This window comes from Paramormyrops kingsleyae, chromosome 7, assembly GCF_048594095.1.
Source record: "Paramormyrops kingsleyae isolate MSU_618 chromosome 7, PKINGS_0.4, whole genome shotgun sequence".
NCBI classification, from domain to species: domain Eukaryota; kingdom Metazoa; phylum Chordata; class Actinopteri; order Osteoglossiformes; family Mormyridae; genus Paramormyrops; species Paramormyrops kingsleyae.
In genome coordinates, this window is record NC_132803.1 from 30,081,815 (window position 1) to 30,099,593 (window position 17,779).

At 45.6% G+C, this 17,779-nt stretch overlaps 1 protein-coding gene across 1 annotated transcript; it reads right to left on the reverse strand.

Annotated features, from left to right (window-relative positions):
• Nucleotides 1-374: 374 nt before the first annotated feature.
• Nucleotides 375-16,281, reverse strand: ass1 (argininosuccinate synthase 1). The gene is made up of 15 exons (XM_023811044.2): nt 16,123-16,281; nt 14,845-14,954; nt 13,007-13,075; nt 12,729-12,917; nt 12,332-12,388; nt 12,110-12,184; nt 11,703-11,773; nt 11,442-11,472; nt 9,283-9,373; nt 6,961-7,045; nt 6,554-6,618; nt 5,101-5,232; nt 3,235-3,391; nt 750-815; nt 375-612 (listed from the first exon to the last, which is right to left on the reverse strand). Exons 2-15 carry the CDS (start codon nt 14,944-14,946, stop codon nt 564-566), a joined length of 1,239 nt encoding a protein of 412 aa, XP_023666812.2. The 5' UTR covers nt 14,947-14,954; nt 16,123-16,281; the 3' UTR covers nt 375-563.
• Nucleotides 16,282-17,779: the final 1,498 nt, after the last annotated feature.

Below are 17,779 nucleotides of genomic sequence, written 5' to 3' on the forward strand. Positions count from 1 at the left end.
AGAGCGGTGTCATTAACTTGCCTTCCAAGAACGTACTTGAGCCACAATGAATCATGGGATTGGTTTCATTCGGAGAGGATGCAACTGATGTATCCTTGGTATATGAGGGGGGGCAAGAATGACATTTGGAGATTTTGACCATCCTCTGTACTTCTGTTCTTGAGTATTAGAAGTGGTCGTCGGCAATGGAAGGTGATGTAAAATGGGTACAAGTATGGTCAAGTATGCATATTGAGAAACACCCAAAGACTCAACAAGTAGGGGTGGAGCCAAGGACCATGGCCACGCCCATAAATATAACTGGTCCTTGATGGCCACTGTAAACAAGAGATATTCAGCTGAGGAATTAAATCAAACCAAAGAATACAATGAGATTTATTAAACCACTAATTCCTTTATTCCGTAAGATCCTTGACAACATTGTACTACTACAGCATAGCAACCAGAGACAGGGTGAGGATGACGGGAAAGTGGGTAGCAGGGCCTGGCAGGTTCCTGGCACATGGTGGCATGAGGTGACAGTCAGGGGCAGCATGAGGACTCTCTGACCCCCCACTGACCTCTCAGTTCGTGGAGTCAGCCTGACTCTGCAGCCTGTTGTACTCCTTCAGCCTGGAGCAAGAGAGAGAGCATCCATCAGATAACCTTTTACTAGCACCTTGTCAAGTCAAGTCAAATCAAGATAAGGACTATACTGTCTCCTTAGCTCCTCTCCATGCCATCTCGCAGCCCCCTGGGGGGGCACTCACCTGACGGCGTTGATCTTGATGAATCCCGAAGCATCGCAAGGGTCATAATTTCCTTGGATGTCCATGCTATTATGGGAGGGAACAAAAAAGCACGGCTAAGCACAGAAACGTGCACTGTATTCTGTACAATCAGGATAGTAAATATTAAAACAAATGCAGACACCACACCTGCACAAAGCATGCACAGCAGGGATTCTCAACCTTCTGTCCACTGCTGGGATTCTACCAGTTAACTTCCAAAAATAAGCTATTTATTTTCAAACTGCACCTTTTTTCCAGACTGCTAGCACCCCGCCCCTCCCCAGCAAGTTCACCCCAAGCTCCTCAAATCCCCCTGCCCCTACATGCCTCACAACGTACCCCCTTGCATCGAGCATTCGTAAAAGTCTACCAATCATTAAGAGAAATGCACACAACAACTATATATATCTACATATCAATATTTAAATTACAAATTAATATCCTTCATGGTACCCCAGCCTCATGTCCTCTGCTGTATGGGCTCCAGGGCCCAAGGTAAGTAGTTAGAAGATGGATGGATGGATGGATATATGGATGGATGGATGGATGGATGAATGGAGGGATAGATTGATTGATGGGAAGACTTGATACATTGAAGGCTATCCAATACAAAGAAATTCTTCTGAACTCTGTAAAACTTGAAGTCATCAGTGAAATCTTACACAGATGCTTAGATCCATGACCCAAGACGAGAACGAGGCAGAGGTAGAGCCTAAGTAACATGGTTTGTAAGAGTAGGTGAGCAGTTATCGTCCCGCTGATGTCTCTTCCATGATGTCCGCTACCCTTCACCGTGGGCTGCTAGGGCATTATGAATAATTAATACATTTGCATATGATAAGTAAGTGTGATTGGCATCCCGATCTCACAAGGTACCTCTGGTAGGCCTTTCGGGGCTCTCTAACAGGGTCCCACTGCACTTATTGACTAACCACGTTTGCCATAAATCCCGCTTGATGGAGACGGATCCTCTGACATCACCTATGCTCTTGCTGAGGGATTGAACAGCTCTCTCAAGATGTTTACACAGCACGGCTGTGTGGCGAATATCAGCGGAGTTAGGTACAGTGCTGCTTTAGTTATGCTGTATCAATTATTCACAACGGAGAAGGGAGTTAATCTGCCCATGTGTCTGCAGTGGGGAACGTGGGAAATTCTCAGCATGATCATTTTCATTACGGACAGCAACCTTGAGCCGAAGCTAATTGCAAATGATCGTAAAATACAAATCTTGCTCACAGAGACATGCCATTGACGTCTTCCTTTGATGTGAACTTTTTTAAGGCTCTATGAAAATCCAGAGTTTCCTATTTTCTGTTTTTTTCCACACCTCTTGTCCCTCTGTTCGCTGATGGGGGGTCACCACAATGACATCATTGTTTCTTGATACTACCCTCCATAACAGTGCTATCTATCACACTTGCAATATCAGAATCAGAATCGGAAAAAAACTTTATTGATCCCTAGAGAGAAATTGCGTAATATCTCATCCAGTAACAATGTGATTTTTGGTTGTGACTTTCCTGTGATCCTGGGGATTCTTCTTGATTCCTTATTCCATCTTCTCTAACTCCCAAACATTACAGGAGGACCAGGCGATGGAATCAGCACATGTAGCTACGCGCTACATTCCGACATTCATGGGTAATGGGCTGAAAAGCATCTACTTGGATTGATGCTAAAGGCTAAAGGCACCGCAGCCTAGAGTCAGTTGAGCCAGAGTGGTTCTTTGTCTGTGTGGATTAAGAGTAAATACACACACACGCACACATAGACACAAACATATGTATACACACACACACACACACACAAATACATATATATGTGTTTAAGGGTTTATGGGGCTTTATGGAGTGATTGGGATTAGGGTTTTGCCCATAGAAATGAATGGATGGTCCCCACAAAGATATGAATACAGACGTGTGTGTGAGTGGGGGGGGCGGGGGGGTGTCATCATGTACATTTATGAATGAGTGTGAAATATGCCACAGCTAAGTGGGCATCACCCTCCCTGGAGGCCTGGTGGACTCTCCATCATAATGGAACTATTCCCAGTACCCATCTGTTCACTTGCCCCCCCCCCCCCCCTCCCCACAAGTTCCCTAAAATGCTGCCCTTAGGATGTCTCCGCTCAGTTGGACTGCTGCAACTCAACACCCAAAGTCCCACTGAGCCCAAGTGTTTGAGCTGAGGGGCGGGCTTTCATCTGTGCAAACGTTAACCGATGTGGAAGAGGCCCTTCCCACGCCATCCTCAGCTTTACCCTTGGCTGTGAATGTCACACGGTAAACATGGGACAGACCGGCCATTAGCGCAGCCATTCTCACCCTGTCCCTCCCAGTGTCTCAATCCCCGACACCACCCCGAGGGTGAAACCGCTCCGTGCCTGAATGGAGTCATTGTGCGGAGACTCCATCAGTGTTAACGTTGAGAGGATAAACATGCAGACGCGACGATCTCCCACCTGACGAGCTCCTCGTTGTACAAGGACTTGGGGGACTCCCTGCCCAGGATGTACACCTGCCCCTTGAAGACCGAGAGCTGCACCTTCCCTTCCACGTTCTCCTGGGACTTGGTGATGCAGTGGCGTACAAACTCACACTCGGGGCTGTACCAAAAACCTGAAGGGGGGGGGGGGGGGTGCAGAGCACATGATATAACCGAAGGTCTAAAATTTCAAATTGATTTATACATTTAGCCCTTTTGTCTAAAGATCTGTACAAATAAGGAAAGTTTGAGGTCAGTGAGTAGGGTTGCCCCGGAGCAGTTGGGGATTAAGGCCTCGAATGAAGGCCCTATGTTGACATGACCTCCCCGCCATGGGATTGAAACCCATGCCAGAGGCTCAGACCGCCCCAGCCCAATCACCTATGTCGTCTATCTGTGATTTATTTGCAGCTCTACTTCCCAGCTTTTCCATTTTGCGATGTGAGGTCAGGATGTCTCTTCCATGTAAGGAAACTGGTCCATCACGTTGTGGGGACATTGTGTCCCCATAAGGTAAGGTGTACTCGCTCGCACACACACACACACACACACAGAGCTCTCACTCTCTGCCATACTTCTTACCCCACAGTTAACCATGCTCTCTTAGGCATAGCGCCACAGGGACCACCGTGGTTCTCCCCCCCCATCCCCCACATCTGCCCCACGGTAAAGTGGAGTATCACATTCCTCTTTTTTTCCTGTCTGATATTCGCTCTGAGGGAACTGGGAGGCCTGCAGGCCAGAGCATCAAATAATAAGTCAGTGGATGTTTGCATGCAGAATTCCAGAATTTTCCCGTAATGTGGAACATCAACAGCTTGGGTGCGTGCGTCTGATCTCCAGAGAAAAATCCCGCACAGACGCTCCCAGGGAGCACCTCGCCCACTCTGGCAACCCCAAGAGAAGCACCAGCTACGGTCTTAATTGTTATAGTTAAAGACTAATGAGGTTAATCCACGACCCCTCCCCACTCTTCATCCTCCGCCTGACCCCCCCACAGCAGCTCGCACCTTTCCAGCCCCCGGGTCCCATGTGGGCCTAATTGCAGGGACCCCCATAAGGAGTACCTAACAGAAGAAACCTCATTACAAATGTGGTGGGGGGGGAGGGGGCCCAGCCACCCTCCAAACAAAGGGATGGGGACACCTGAGCCGGGCCACCGCGGTGGGGGGGCCATTTCTGGAGGCGGGGGGGTGGGGGTGCCGAGTATCAGCTGGTGGCAGCTCTGAGAGCGGCCCACTTAAAGGTGGGTCTGGCTGGTACCACGAGGTTCACTTTAATGAACGTAATGAGCGAAGGCAGGAGGCCGTATTTCGTCTGACAAAGCGTCTGACTCCCTCAGTCCCATTACGCAGCTGGGCTCACATGCGTGCCCGTCGACCTGCAGACCCCACAGACGAAAGTAAACACTCTGCGCTGCGTGGGGAAAGGGCCCTCATGCAACTTTCTGGCTCAAAATCACATTGGTCCTGTGACCAAACCCAATGCCCCTCTAGTCAACAAGCCCTGATGAATCTGAAAATCCTGTTAATGTGAAGGGATGGATTTCTGCATTCGCAAACAATCTCAGATCGATTCTCTCCACCCATCGCCGGATTCCCACAGGGTGGTTTTCTGCTACCAATCTCATCGAGGCATTCCCCGCCTGGTCTGCCCTACTCTGGTCTCGGAGAAAATACCGCAGATCAGCAGTGAAGTCAAACACCATCGTGGGGTCAGACCTCAAGACAGCAAACCTCTATTGCACTGTTTCCCAATCTGGTCCTCTGGGACCCGCAGACAGTCCACGTTTTTGCTCCCTCCCAGCTCCCGCAAAAATGTGGAACACATGCTTTCAACCTACCATTGTAAAGGAGTTCTGACAGCTTGACCCCCAGGCCCTGCTTGATCTTGCGAACCTCCCGGTCCATGGTGAAAGTCTCGATGTCCAGGTGAGCGTGGAACAGGATGGTGCCTCCAGGAGTTTCATAGATGCCTGAATGAAGAGGAAATTAAGAAATGCAGAGAATAAAAAAATAATAGACAGCTCAGGCCACACAAGACCACACACATGGATGTTGGGGGCTGAAACGTCTAGAGGCCTGAGATCCAAGGAAAGGTCAGAGCAGTGTTTCCCAACCCGGTCCTCAGGGACCTCCAGATGGGCCACATTTTTGCTCCCTAATGGGAGTTGGGAGGGAGCAAAAACATGGACTCTCTGGGAGGTCCCTGAGGACTTAGTTGAGAAACGCTGAGTAACAGGGTTCAATGAATCATTTTGTAGGATAAGAGGCACAAATCGTCAAGGAATCATGGCTCAGATGAGAGCAAGGTCAGAAAAAATCCAGAGAATTATGCAAAGCAGGATCAGAAGATGGGTGAGATTGTAGATGCCAGCAGTAATCAAAGAGAAGCCTTAGGAGTCAACATGATAAAGCAAGGAGCAAACTCAGTACATCACAAAGGTTATAATTCAGTGAGGTTCTCATATCACTCTTAGTCTAATCATGGGGCATTCTGCAGGTTTGTGTTCAGAAATGTGGAGGGGACGGGGTAGGAGGCAGGTGTGACATCAGCATTGCCTCAGAGTATAATAACCTAGGTTATAGATTCTATATTTAAATATATATTTATAGATAATAATAACCTAGGTTGTAAATAATGAAGATGGCACATGATTGTTCTCTTCATGGAAAATGGTAACAGGTTAAATGACAGAAGGCAGCAGAGTGTTTATGGGCAAGAATCTATATCTACACACGTAGAAAACCCAGCACAAATGTCCCTGGTAACTGCAATTTGGATAATTTTACCTGGTTAAAGTTAAGTCCCTGCCCTGTGGATGTGGGCCCTGTGAATCCCTGCCCTGTGGATGGGGGCCCCCGTGAATTCCGGCCCTGTGGATGGGGGCCCTGTGAATTCCTGCCCTGTGGATGGGGCCCCCCGTGAATCCCTGCCCTGTGGATGGGGCCCCCCGTGAATCCCTGCCCTATGGATGGGGGCCCCCGTGAATCCCTGCCCTGTAGATAGGGGCTCCCATGCATTTCTGGCCTGTGGATGGGGGCCCCCATGCATTTCTGGCCTGTGGATGTGTGCTTTGTGAACCCCTGCCCTGTGGATGTGGGCCCTGTGAATCCCTGCCCTATGGATGGGGGCCCCCATGAATCCCTGCCCTGTGGATGGGGGCCCCCATGCATTTCTGGCCTGTGGATGTGTGCTTTGTGAACCCCTGCCCTGTGGATGTCGGCCCTGTGAATTCCTGCCCTGTGGATGGGGGGCCCCGTAAAACCCTGCCCTGTGGCCCCGTGTCTCCTTACCCCGGGACTTCATGCCGATGAAACGGTTCTCCACTATATCGATGCGGCCGACGCCGTGTCTCCCGCTGCACAGAACCACAGAGGGTGTGTAATCATGCCCATGGACACACGATCCCCCTTAGATCACTGCAGCGCCAGAACCACCTTAATCACATGACCTGTCTCCTATCGCCTGGGGGGAAGTTAGTTTTGTCCTAACAGCACAAGTTCTGCAAAAGCAATTACTCAGCTCAAGGCAGAACAGACTGATACTGAAGACAAATAGTTTGCACAATAACACGGCTAAATATTCTGCTGCAGTCATTGGGCTTCAGTACTGCCCTCCATCAAAGGCACACTATGGTTCAGACACTTAAGTTTTTGGACAGAAATGTTGTGCCTCCTTGTGGACAGGAAGATCAATTTACCCGATCTCATTGAGGTATGTGAAAATCTGCAGGGCCGTGTCCACCGACTTCCCCTCCGTCAGATGAGTCACCTTGACTGGGACACCTGTGGACGGGACAGGATGGTGATGGAGACGGAATCTATCCCATTTTATTCACTTCACATTACTTTTTATTTATCCATTTATACAAATGAGAAAGGGCATCGACACAGATGCAAGCCGTGGGCCACGCTGTCGGTCGTGTCTCACTAAGAACACTCTTCTATAAGCACAGTACCAAACGCTATCTAGGGCAGTGTTTCCCAATCCAGTCCTTGGGGACCCACAGACAGTCCATGTTTTTGTTCCTGGAGCTGAGAAGGAACAAAAAATGTGACATAGCAAAAATGTGGACTGTCTGGCAGGGAGCAAAAACCGACTGTGGGTCCCTGAGGACTGGACTTGGAAACATTGATCTACGGAGTGCTGAGGATGTATATCTGCTTGCTCAGGTGTGTCAACAGTCCTAAAATGCCCCCTTGGTCATAGAAACTGTCCAGAGGAGAAGCCAAGAGGAAGGAAGGGGGAACAGACAGAAGTGCACATGAATTTTAAAAAAGCTGTTGCCCCCTTCTGGATTAAACCTGTGAAATGATTCCCAGGTCGATGTCTCTGTCACCCCCCACCCTCTTCCTTGACTCATCCCAAATTTTTTCTGTTCTCCGTTTCCCGCTCAAGCTACAGGAATTCGTGGGTCTATCCCTCGGGTGAGAGTGACAGTGTGAGAGCTCAGGGCTCCTTGGCAGGACGAGTGAAAAGCTCTTGGGAAAGAAGGACACAGAAAAGAATCTTTGTCTATAATAAATCTATTAATCCGTGTCTCATCGGCGGTTAGCGATGGTCGGCTCGAGAAGTTTTCATCGCCTTTCTTTACGTGGCGAAATGCAAACGATATAAAGAACAGCTAACACAGTAAGCCAAAAAAAAACGTGAGAATTCTCATGATCTGTCCTCGGCGTGTTAATAATCTGATTAAAACTCTGTATAAAGAATGTGTCGAAGGGAGCTCCATTATCGGGATGCCGTGTCCCTCCCCGGGTTCGAGGATTTGGGGCGGCCCTTTCTTCGGTTCGAGATGGGGGGAGCCACACAAAGGGGCAGCGGACACAGTTGTAGGAAAAATTACGCCATTATGTTTCCCTGCCCACCCCCCAATTAATGCAAAATGCCGGAGAGAAAAGGAGGGAAAAAGTTCCATGGAAAAGTAAAACTGTCGGAAAAAAAGGAGAGAGAGAAAAGAATAATGTGTCTCAACTGTGGACTGAAGGAACAGAGCGAAAAGAAGTTAAAAATTAAATGTGCACATCTGTGGGAGTCCAGGCTTTCAGATCAGCATTAAAAAATTACTCCCCGACTCCTACACTGAAGGGGATGAGAAAACATAAGATAAATTTTAAAAATATATAAAAGGAGCATATTCTCTAGGATTCGAGCCTTTCACTTCAACACAAAAGCAGGCAACTTATGCATGCAAATACTTTCACCCCCCTGCCCCCACCCCTGCCCCCGAGCCCCCCACTGCCCACCCAAAATACACAATGGGCCAATTATAAATGCAATAAAAATCATAGCTTCACTTGTCACTTTAATTAGTATCTCTGCCTTTAATGGGGAAATGAGGTGAGGCGCGGACTGAAAGCAGGAACATAGGCATCTTACAGACACGAGCTTAATTTGGGTTGGTTAACTCTGCTTCTCGTTGTGGTTCTTGCTAGTATAACAAGGTTTTTTTTGGATTAATACATACCTGTCAACTTATGTCCTTTTGACTAATGTCCGACTGTACTTACGTCCTATAAGAGCCTGATAAAAATTTATCAAGAGACGTCCGAAGCAGACGCAGTGGACGTTAGTGGACGAATTTTGCCACGTGTGTGGCATGCGGCAAGAACCAAAACAAACTGGTTTCACTGCCACTACAGAGGTTTGGTTAAATGTGTGTGATATTATATTTTATGTTGTACTGTATATTTGATCTCTCCCCTATAATGATCTAGATATGTCCAGATTGAACATATCCTGCATGTAAGTCGATGGATACCTGTAGCTGAGGTTCACGGTAAAATGCTGACATACCAAAACATGCGATTGTGACTGACAGTTGCTGAACAGCTTGAAGAAATAATTGTATTTATCAGTGCATTCCTATTGGCTGCGCAATGTCCTGCCCATTGCAACATCACTGCAATCTCAGTGTGATAAACCCACTTATGGGATTGGCCTTCAGTCGTCAGAGGTGTTTGCCATCCCATAATATCCCGATAATAAGGAGACACTGAAGAGGATATATAGGGATGCTCACCTTTGCTGAACTCGATCTCCAGCATGTCTGGAGTGTTGGGAGAATCTTGTGGATTCTTGGTCATCATGAAGAGATCAGAGGGGGCGTGGTTCTGCAAGACACAAGTGTAGATGTTACAGATGTAATGGATACCTGGCTGAGGTTCACTAGGCAGGAGGAATGTTGCTTTTCTGAGACAGTCTCTGATCACCAAAGATCACCTGATCATTAACAATAGATCCAATGGATCCAGCCCGTATTTCTCTGTGTATGTATCTCCTTTGGTTAAGTGTGTTTCACAAAAGCCTTTAGGTACAGCACTGTGCAACAGTCTTAGGCAGTCAAAGAAAATGTTTAAGGCCATTTATAAGGGTAGTAAATGCACATTTGCTCAGAAAAAAATATTCAAATAGGACAGTAACACAATAAAAACAGGCCAATAAAAGCCAACAAAACTTAGGTCTGTTCTCCAAAAAGGTTACTGATATCTTTTTGAATAGCAGTTGGATTGAGGTTCCCACACCTCCCCTCAGGGGCATCCCAGCCATTCCATGTATTTGTTAAAGTTCACCAGCAGCTCAATTAATTCATTTACTTAATTAGTTAAATAACTCAATGAGGTACTCATTAACCAAACATGGTTTGCTAGTGGGCCAGTCAACAGATACATGGATACCTTGGACAGTAACTGCTGAGGTAACTGTAGGAGATGATTTGAAATGGCTAAGCTGACACATTTTAACAGGCACAATGTCATAGTTTTACACCAACATGAAGATCACTGCACGGTACCGTACACCTGGAGTCATGCTGCATATTAATACTCTGGGACTGCGCAGACATACAGAGGGAATGGGAATGTGCAAATATGAAAAAGAAGGGTCATCGGTGTACGGGGGCAAAACTCATACCGATAATGTTCAGGCCTGACCTCACTTCCGGGAGAAGCCAATAACCGGGATCCTTTTACATGCACTGCTGGAGTCTATAGGCTTTTCAATAAATGGTAAAATAAATGAGGGATCTCATTGCCTGTTTGCACTCCCTTCATAGCAATATCTGTATGACAGCAATAGAAAACCAAATCACACAACTCAGCAGGCAGGACGGCAACGTCTCACCGACGGAAAAGGGCTGTTTAACAATTATAAGGCATCAGGTCTCTAAATTATAATCAGTTTATTTGTTGGCTTAAAATAATTTCCAGCTGCATTTTTTACTACCATAATCCTTGAGGAATTAGTCATTCTAATATTTTTATTATAGTGCGACACTGATGTAATATATCACGACTTTAAAAAGTCAGTTTAGACTCCTGAAGTACATTGCTACCACGGGTTACATTTGTCTACAGATACGCTGGGGTGTTAACACATTAACACAACAGGGGGGCAGTTCTTCATGTGCAGCCCGGGCATGACCACAGCAACAATAGTGAGGAGGGGAGGGGGGCATGCTGGGGGTCTGGGGCCAGCTGACCGGCTGGCCCCAGCACTGCAAGCAAACTCCCATGAAATCGCTAATTACCAGAGCCGACCCTGATAGACCAGTGCCTGTCTGTCCCGACTTCTTCCCAGGGGATGTGTGAGCGAGAACGAGGGACAAAGAGGGTGAGGAAGAGGGACAGGCTGCTAGCAGGCTAGCTTATTTGGGGACTTAAGGGGCGACTCGGGTGTTGCCGCGTGACCTTTGACCCCCAGGGATCCCCCTCTCTCAGAGTGCGGGAATGTGTCCAGACAGTCTGGACAATGGCTCTTAGAGTCTTTGAAGTGACTCATGCAGCTCCTGGTTCTTTTCTTTGGGTATCATCCAATGGATTTGATTTTTTTCTACTCACAAATTCATGAAACAATAAATAAATTAAATCACCTAAAGCCAATTAATAACGAACTATATGAAGCACTGGTTTTGTACTTTAATTAGTTCAACTTCATCTAAGCCTGGAGTCTAAGGTTTATCATCTTGACTATTTTACATTAATTATGATTAACTATTTTACTGAATCCCTTACTGTAAATCAACACTCTACAGACCACATGACTGCTCCATGTGACAGACATGGAAACCCGTCCCCTGTACCCAGCGCCCATGACCCAGAAATGCCAGGCTTCTGTTCTCTGTGTCAAGTTACTGCGAGCCACAGGTTCTGCTGGTACATCCACAAGCCCAGTGCGTGGTACCTTTGGGTTCTCCAGGATCCCGGACTCATAGCTGCGGTAACAGAGAAAATAACGTCGGCATTACAGCAACAAGATGCATGAAGACACAGGTGCAGATAATCGCTAATGTGTTAAGGGGTAAAAGGCATTTACCTGCAAACATATATGACTGAAATACAGTCCAGCTGAACAGTATGATAATTACCATAAAAATGATCATCATTATTATTATAGTCACTGGCGCATTAGTCAGTGCTTTATGTTACTGAGGGTGGGACCCACCTGATGTGCATCAGGTTGGCATCCATGCTCCACGGAGCCTTGGGGGTGACAGGAACCGGAATGCCATTTTTCTGCAAGGTGAGGTGTGTATTGGAGGGGGGGGTTGTTAGAGATACAATAGAGATACAAAGTGAAGCAGCGGCCACAAGCTGCCAACCGCTGGTACCAAAGAAGCATTTCTCAGTCATCACTAAACATGACGGCAAAAAAAAAATCAGGTATATAGAAACATTATGAGCGCCATCCAGTGGAGAAATATTATATATCCTATGAGCACGACACTTAATGAGTCGGCGTGTTGCAGCTTTACGTGGTCTTCATCCTCAAAAACTCACAAACAGATGTGGACACGTGGCGGGGGGGAAGCAGTGCAATAGCCTCGGGAGGATGGGGGGGGGGGGGATTACCTGCGCATACTCCATCAGGTCTTTCCTGCCTTTGAAGCGATTGTAGAACTCTGGGATCCTCCAGGGGGCGATGATCTGGGCAGGAGCAAAGCAAAGGCAATAAGGCAATAGATCAAATGTAAATTTCCATTCTTCTGTACTTCTGTTTCCACTTATGCACCACCCCCCCCCCGGGACACTTATTCAGGCTGCACAGTCCATTACTACTGAGAAGTAATCTACCTGTACGGTTGGATAAATGGCGTAGTACGTCAGTTCAAATCGAATCTGATCGTTGCCCTGTGGGAGAAGAGGACATGATTCGTAGACCAGCGATTTCTCACCATCAGCAAGTTAAATGAAACCTTTCTAAACAGGCTGAATGAATGAAAATTCCTACAAAATGCAAATTAGTAGTATGCACTTATGATTGTTTATGCTGCGACGTGTCATAATTCTTATGCAATTTTTACAAAGCCTTTGCTTTGTCTCCACCTACTGGTCTACTTAAACTATTGCATAATATCTTTGTGCTAGTTTTGCAGGTCATAGACAGCAATTAACTGGGTATATTCTACCAATGACCATAAAAAGCATATATGTATGATCCATGAAGACAGTAAGGGGGCTGTCGGGGTACCTTTCCCGTGGCGCCGTGGGAGACGAACTGCGCCCCCTCCTGTTTAGCGATTTGAACCTGCCGCTGAGCGATGCAGGGCCGTGCGATGGACGTCCCCAGAAGATAGCGGTCCTCATAGATGGCGTTGGCTTGGACAGACATCCAGATAAAGGCTGTCACAAACTCCTCCCGGAGGTCTTCAATGAACACCTGCGACAGGGGAATCCGGAAGGGCAAAGCTTAAGCTCCTACAATATTCCCCTCTGCAGTACAAGATATGCTACTATACTGGGCCGTACCTTTTTTGCTCCAAGTGCCTCTGCCTTCTGCCGTGCTGCCTCAAAGTCCTCATGCTGGCCAATATTAGCCTGTGGAGCAATAAAACCCAGTTACAGTACATATCTGTCTACCCACATAGTTATATTCAGTGCTCAATAGTCCAAATACAAGTACACACATCAGATCGCCAATAACACATAGTGTTAATGAATAAATGTTTCAGACAGGAAACATACTGCACTCTGCACTCTGCAACCAAGACTTGATTGCATAAAATAACATGTAAACAAAAATAAATTAATCAGGTTTTAAGAATAAAAACTAAAATAAACGTGGCATGTGGGTTATTAGGTCCAGTGAAGAAAAAAATTGTTCCAATCCCAGCCAAGGTTCAAGCAGCCGGTCCATGTTTTTGTGTATCCACCCCCTAAATGTTACCCTAGCCCTTCACAATGAGATAGGTCTGTCGTGGAACAGAACTCATTTTATAAGTACTATTTTAAAGGTTCGGCTAAACAATATGCAGATACTGCCAAATAGATGTATAACAGAGGTGCTGAATAACAGGCAAATAACGGGGATTTTAGCGCCCAGCTTTACATCTGGACGATGTCACCAGCAGGGCTGTACACTGACAGTCTGGGTCCATGTGAGCTTTAAGGGACAGTCTATAATGTCAGTTCATGACTCACAGACAAGATTAAGAAGTCAAAGAATTGCTACTAAAGTCACTGCAACTTCTCAAGGTTTGTTAATCATTTTAATGTGTTTCATTTCTATAGCCTGTTCTGTTATCAAAATTTCAACGAGCTCCACAATAAAAGCAAATATAGCGGAATCCCTCACCGGCACATGGGGCTGGGAAGACAGGATTATTGCATATGCTACTCCTCCAGATGTAGACAGTTTAGGTCCGGAAAGTAAAAATCCAGACCAAGATTTTCTTTCAGCCAACCAGTTGAGTACTCTGTGATTGTGACTCTTTATAGTCAACAGGTTGGTTGGAAGGAAATCTTGGTCTGGATTTTTACTTTCTGGACCTGAACTATCCACCTCTGTACTCCACCTACATTTACCGTAAAGATGAACATTTCTGTCAGTTATTTCCTGCTGAGAGTGTCACCATTGTCTGCTGGCCACGCAGTAAAAATCTCAAGGGCCAACATAATTTAGACTAATCTTTACTGATTTAGAGTACAAAACATTCATGGGTAAAAAGAATTAATCAGATTAGTAGGGGTAGAAAGGTCTCATATTTATTACAAACACTGTGCGCCCCCCCCCTGCAGTGGCCAGTGGCTACAACATGGACTTAAAATGGCCAGAGATGGACCCACCTCTCTTTTGACCTGAATTTGCTTCCTTTCGCTTTCTTTGAAATCTAACAAGGGTGCTTCAAATAACGGCTGTGGCAACCAGCCATAGTGCCCAAGGAGGCGAGAGGCGTGCTCGCACAAGCCAGCGCCATAAGCCAACAGCCTCATCGCCTCCCACCCTGCGCCACCAGCACCCGCTAGTGCACTCGCTATCCATGCAAGGGTTTGCACACAGAGAAAGCGCACTTTTCACAATGCGGGCATGCAAAGTTCTCTGTCATTCCGGAATTCCGAGTAACACTTTCTATGACATTCTTTCCATTGTTATTGTTGTTTATGCTCTGAATGTCTGTTTTACTCTTTAAATGTAACCTGTAATTTCCTTAGGGAGGGAGGGAGACAGAGAAGGAGAGAGAGAAAGAAAGAATCTATCTATCTATCTATCTATCTATCTATCTATCTATCTATCTATCTATCTGTCCCTCAATGCTGATGGGAGAGGGATGAAATGTGGCTGCAACCCAGACTGTCTTGCCCCTTACCAGGTAGGCGATGACATCATATCCTTGCTCCTTCAGCCACACCAGGATACAGGAAGTGTCCAGTCCACCGCTGTAAGCCAGAACCACGGTGCCTTTTGACATGATGTGAGCTGATGGGAAATTGCCAGGCATGGCAGGTGGGGGGGGGATGGAGGCACACAGGGGTGGGGAAACAGGATCATTACATACTCTACTCCACCTACATTTACCATAAAGATGAACATTTTTGTCTGTTATTTCCTGCTGAGAGTATCACCACTGTCTGCCGGCCACTCAGCATAATTTTGACTAATCTCTACTGATTTAGAGTACAAAGCATTCATGGGTAAAAAGAATTCATCAGATTAGTAGGGGAAGGAAGGTCTCATACTTATTACAAACACTAGCAATGCCTACTGATATGATCAATGGTATATTTAAGCATTTTAAAGGGCAAAAGATGTGTATTCTCCATAGATTTTCAACTCAGATTACATCATAAATGTCTTGCCAGAGGATAAAATTGTATGACTTGTTCTTTGTCTGTGAATTGCAACATTCCTTTTCTTATGTGAAGCATTTTGTTGTCGTAAAAAAAAAATGTAGAATTACCCTGTATGGAACTGGACTCACCCTAACCTTTTGTCTGTTATTTCCTCACCACTCAGGAATAATCTCACGGGCATCATAATTTAGATTAATCTTTACTGATTTAGAGTACAAAAATACTCTAAATGAGTCGACAGCATGGAACATTCCAGTGGACATTTTGATCAAAATGCATTTTTTACCACAGACTTCGTCAGTGCTTGCTTGGGATTCAAATTTGGTCTTGGAATTTGGGGTCTCCCTCGGCCACACGGTAAATTTTACTACCTGCATATTCATCGGCTCACCGGGGAAATACCTGGCATATACCAGATAACCAGTCCAGCCCTGGACTTAGTATTTAAAAACAGCCTACATAATTTTATTTTTCCTAATCAAAACATTTTGCCACAGACATGTTTGTCGATAATATCTGGATTTATTAAATAAAGCACATTTACTTTGGCTTGTGTGATTGTACAGGAGACTAGGTATGGGATCACAGAGCAGATTATTCTTATAACTAATACCAAAGCTGATACCTGATAAAACAGAGGACAAAACCTGCATCACTTATCACGTGATACATATCAGTGCTCAATGACTGATAAATAGCTAAACAGATAACACCAGGCAGGGGATAAAAATGTATTCTAACATGCTTCACAGATATAGATCCAAAAGTCTGTTATTTAAAAAGTGATATCTTACCTTAGAGTTCTTTTTTATATATATAATTGCAGAAGTTTCACCTGACGAATGGCTACAAGGCCGATTTGTACTGCGGATAAAATGAGTGAAGAGAGCAGACTTTGAGACAACCAGCTGGATCCTCAGCAAGTTCGCAATTGGGCAACAGGTTGCAGTAACAAATTTCCTAGTTTTGTCTTTTCCTTGCCAGTGGGGCGTTGCTGCCCGTAAGGTGTTGTCAGTGCATTCTTTGGTTATAATCATTCACTGCAGTGAGTGTAATACATTATCCTAGAGATCCAAAGGGTACTGTATTGCAGTCTTTGTAATGAAGTAGAATTATTAAGTATAGGCCTACAAACCACATATGTTTAGCTTAAAAGTACCTTGATAGTGGAAGTTTTATGAGTTCACCTATGGTTATTGCAGAATTGCCAACTCTCAGGCATCTGATGTGACACTCACGTTTTCAGACTGTCACACTCGTGCAAGAACCTAAAATTTGAAAATCTCAGTACAGCCAGCTGGCCGAAAGTGGCAACCCTGCTACTGACTGATCACGCATTAATTGCGGTTGTTACATGCGCCGGATGATGATGTGGCGCTGTTCTCGGTCCACATGTTGTCTAATCTCAGGCATCTTTCCAGTGTTCAACAGAGTGATTTGTGGATCCACGGACTGTCGCTTTTAAAAACATAACCTGGAAAAACACCCTTTGTTATAGCGGCACAACGACAAGATCCGTTGACTTGTTGGAATGTCACTCCCTTACCTGTCACTTAATTCATCAGTGACCATGATACCAAGACGTTGTTTTGATATGAGGACATATATATTTTTTTCCCAGTCTTGATATTCAGTTTCAGCTTGAATACTTTATCACTGATACAAAAATAAATAAACATAAATATAGTCCAACAACCAGAAATATTTAGTTTAAAATAGTTGACTTAAAATTCCTTGCTTACTGCATAAACACATACAATGAGTGATAGTTTTAACAACAGTTATAATTATTGTAAATAATCAAGCTTGACGGGAAGCTGCCCGCCCATTTCGCCGGCAATGCACTAGAAGCGGAGGAACCTGTTGAGTGAGTAATAACAGCCAGCAGGCACAGGAGGAAGAGCGCTGCAGCAGGGACTTTCCCTGCCTAACGTGAGGAAAGTCAGCACTGCTTCCTAGGGGGTCATTTCTGGAATGAAAGCGGGTTTAGTGCGTAATCTCACACCAGTAGTATAAACCTGATCAATCTCCATTCTAAAATTTGGGATTAGATTGAGCTTCACTCAGTCACCATGGCAACTAATGCTCTGAATTTAATTTACCAATGCATGGGTTTAGCTGACAGAAAATTGGAGTTTACAGGGCAGGACTGCGGTCAGTGCTACAGTTTGATTTGGCGCGCTCATTTTTCAAGAGATGGTCGACATAGAAGAGGAATTTATTCTCCGGTTAGACATTGCCATCCGCCGGCAAATATCTTCGCGAACGGTACCGTTTCATATCCCTGTTACTCACATGCAGGAGGGCACTCTGAATGGCACTAAATCACTACGTCATGTGAAGGGCAGCCAATAGCAGCATTTTCCTTTAGCGACGTTTTTTCAGCCATGGTGGCAGCTGGAGCGGGTGCCATGATTTATTCAATAATGTTTCCCTGGGATCAGTGATGCG

What these genes read in the sequence shown, in the direction of transcription:
- ass1 (XM_023811044.2), bottom strand. Translation starts at nt 14,946, where the DNA reads ATGTCAAAAGGCACCGTGGTTCTGGCTTACAGCGGTGGACTGGACACT. An exon ending in AGGCACTTGGAGCAAAAAAG is followed by an intron (nt 12,918 to 13,006) that starts GTACGGCCCAGT and finishes CCCCTGTCGCAG; the next exon opens with GTGTTCATTGAAGACCTCCG. An exon ending in GTCAGAACTCCTTTACAATG is followed by an intron (nt 3,392 to 5,100) that starts GTAGGTTGAAAG and finishes CCCCCCCTTCAG; the next exon opens with GTTTTTGGTACAGCCCCGAG.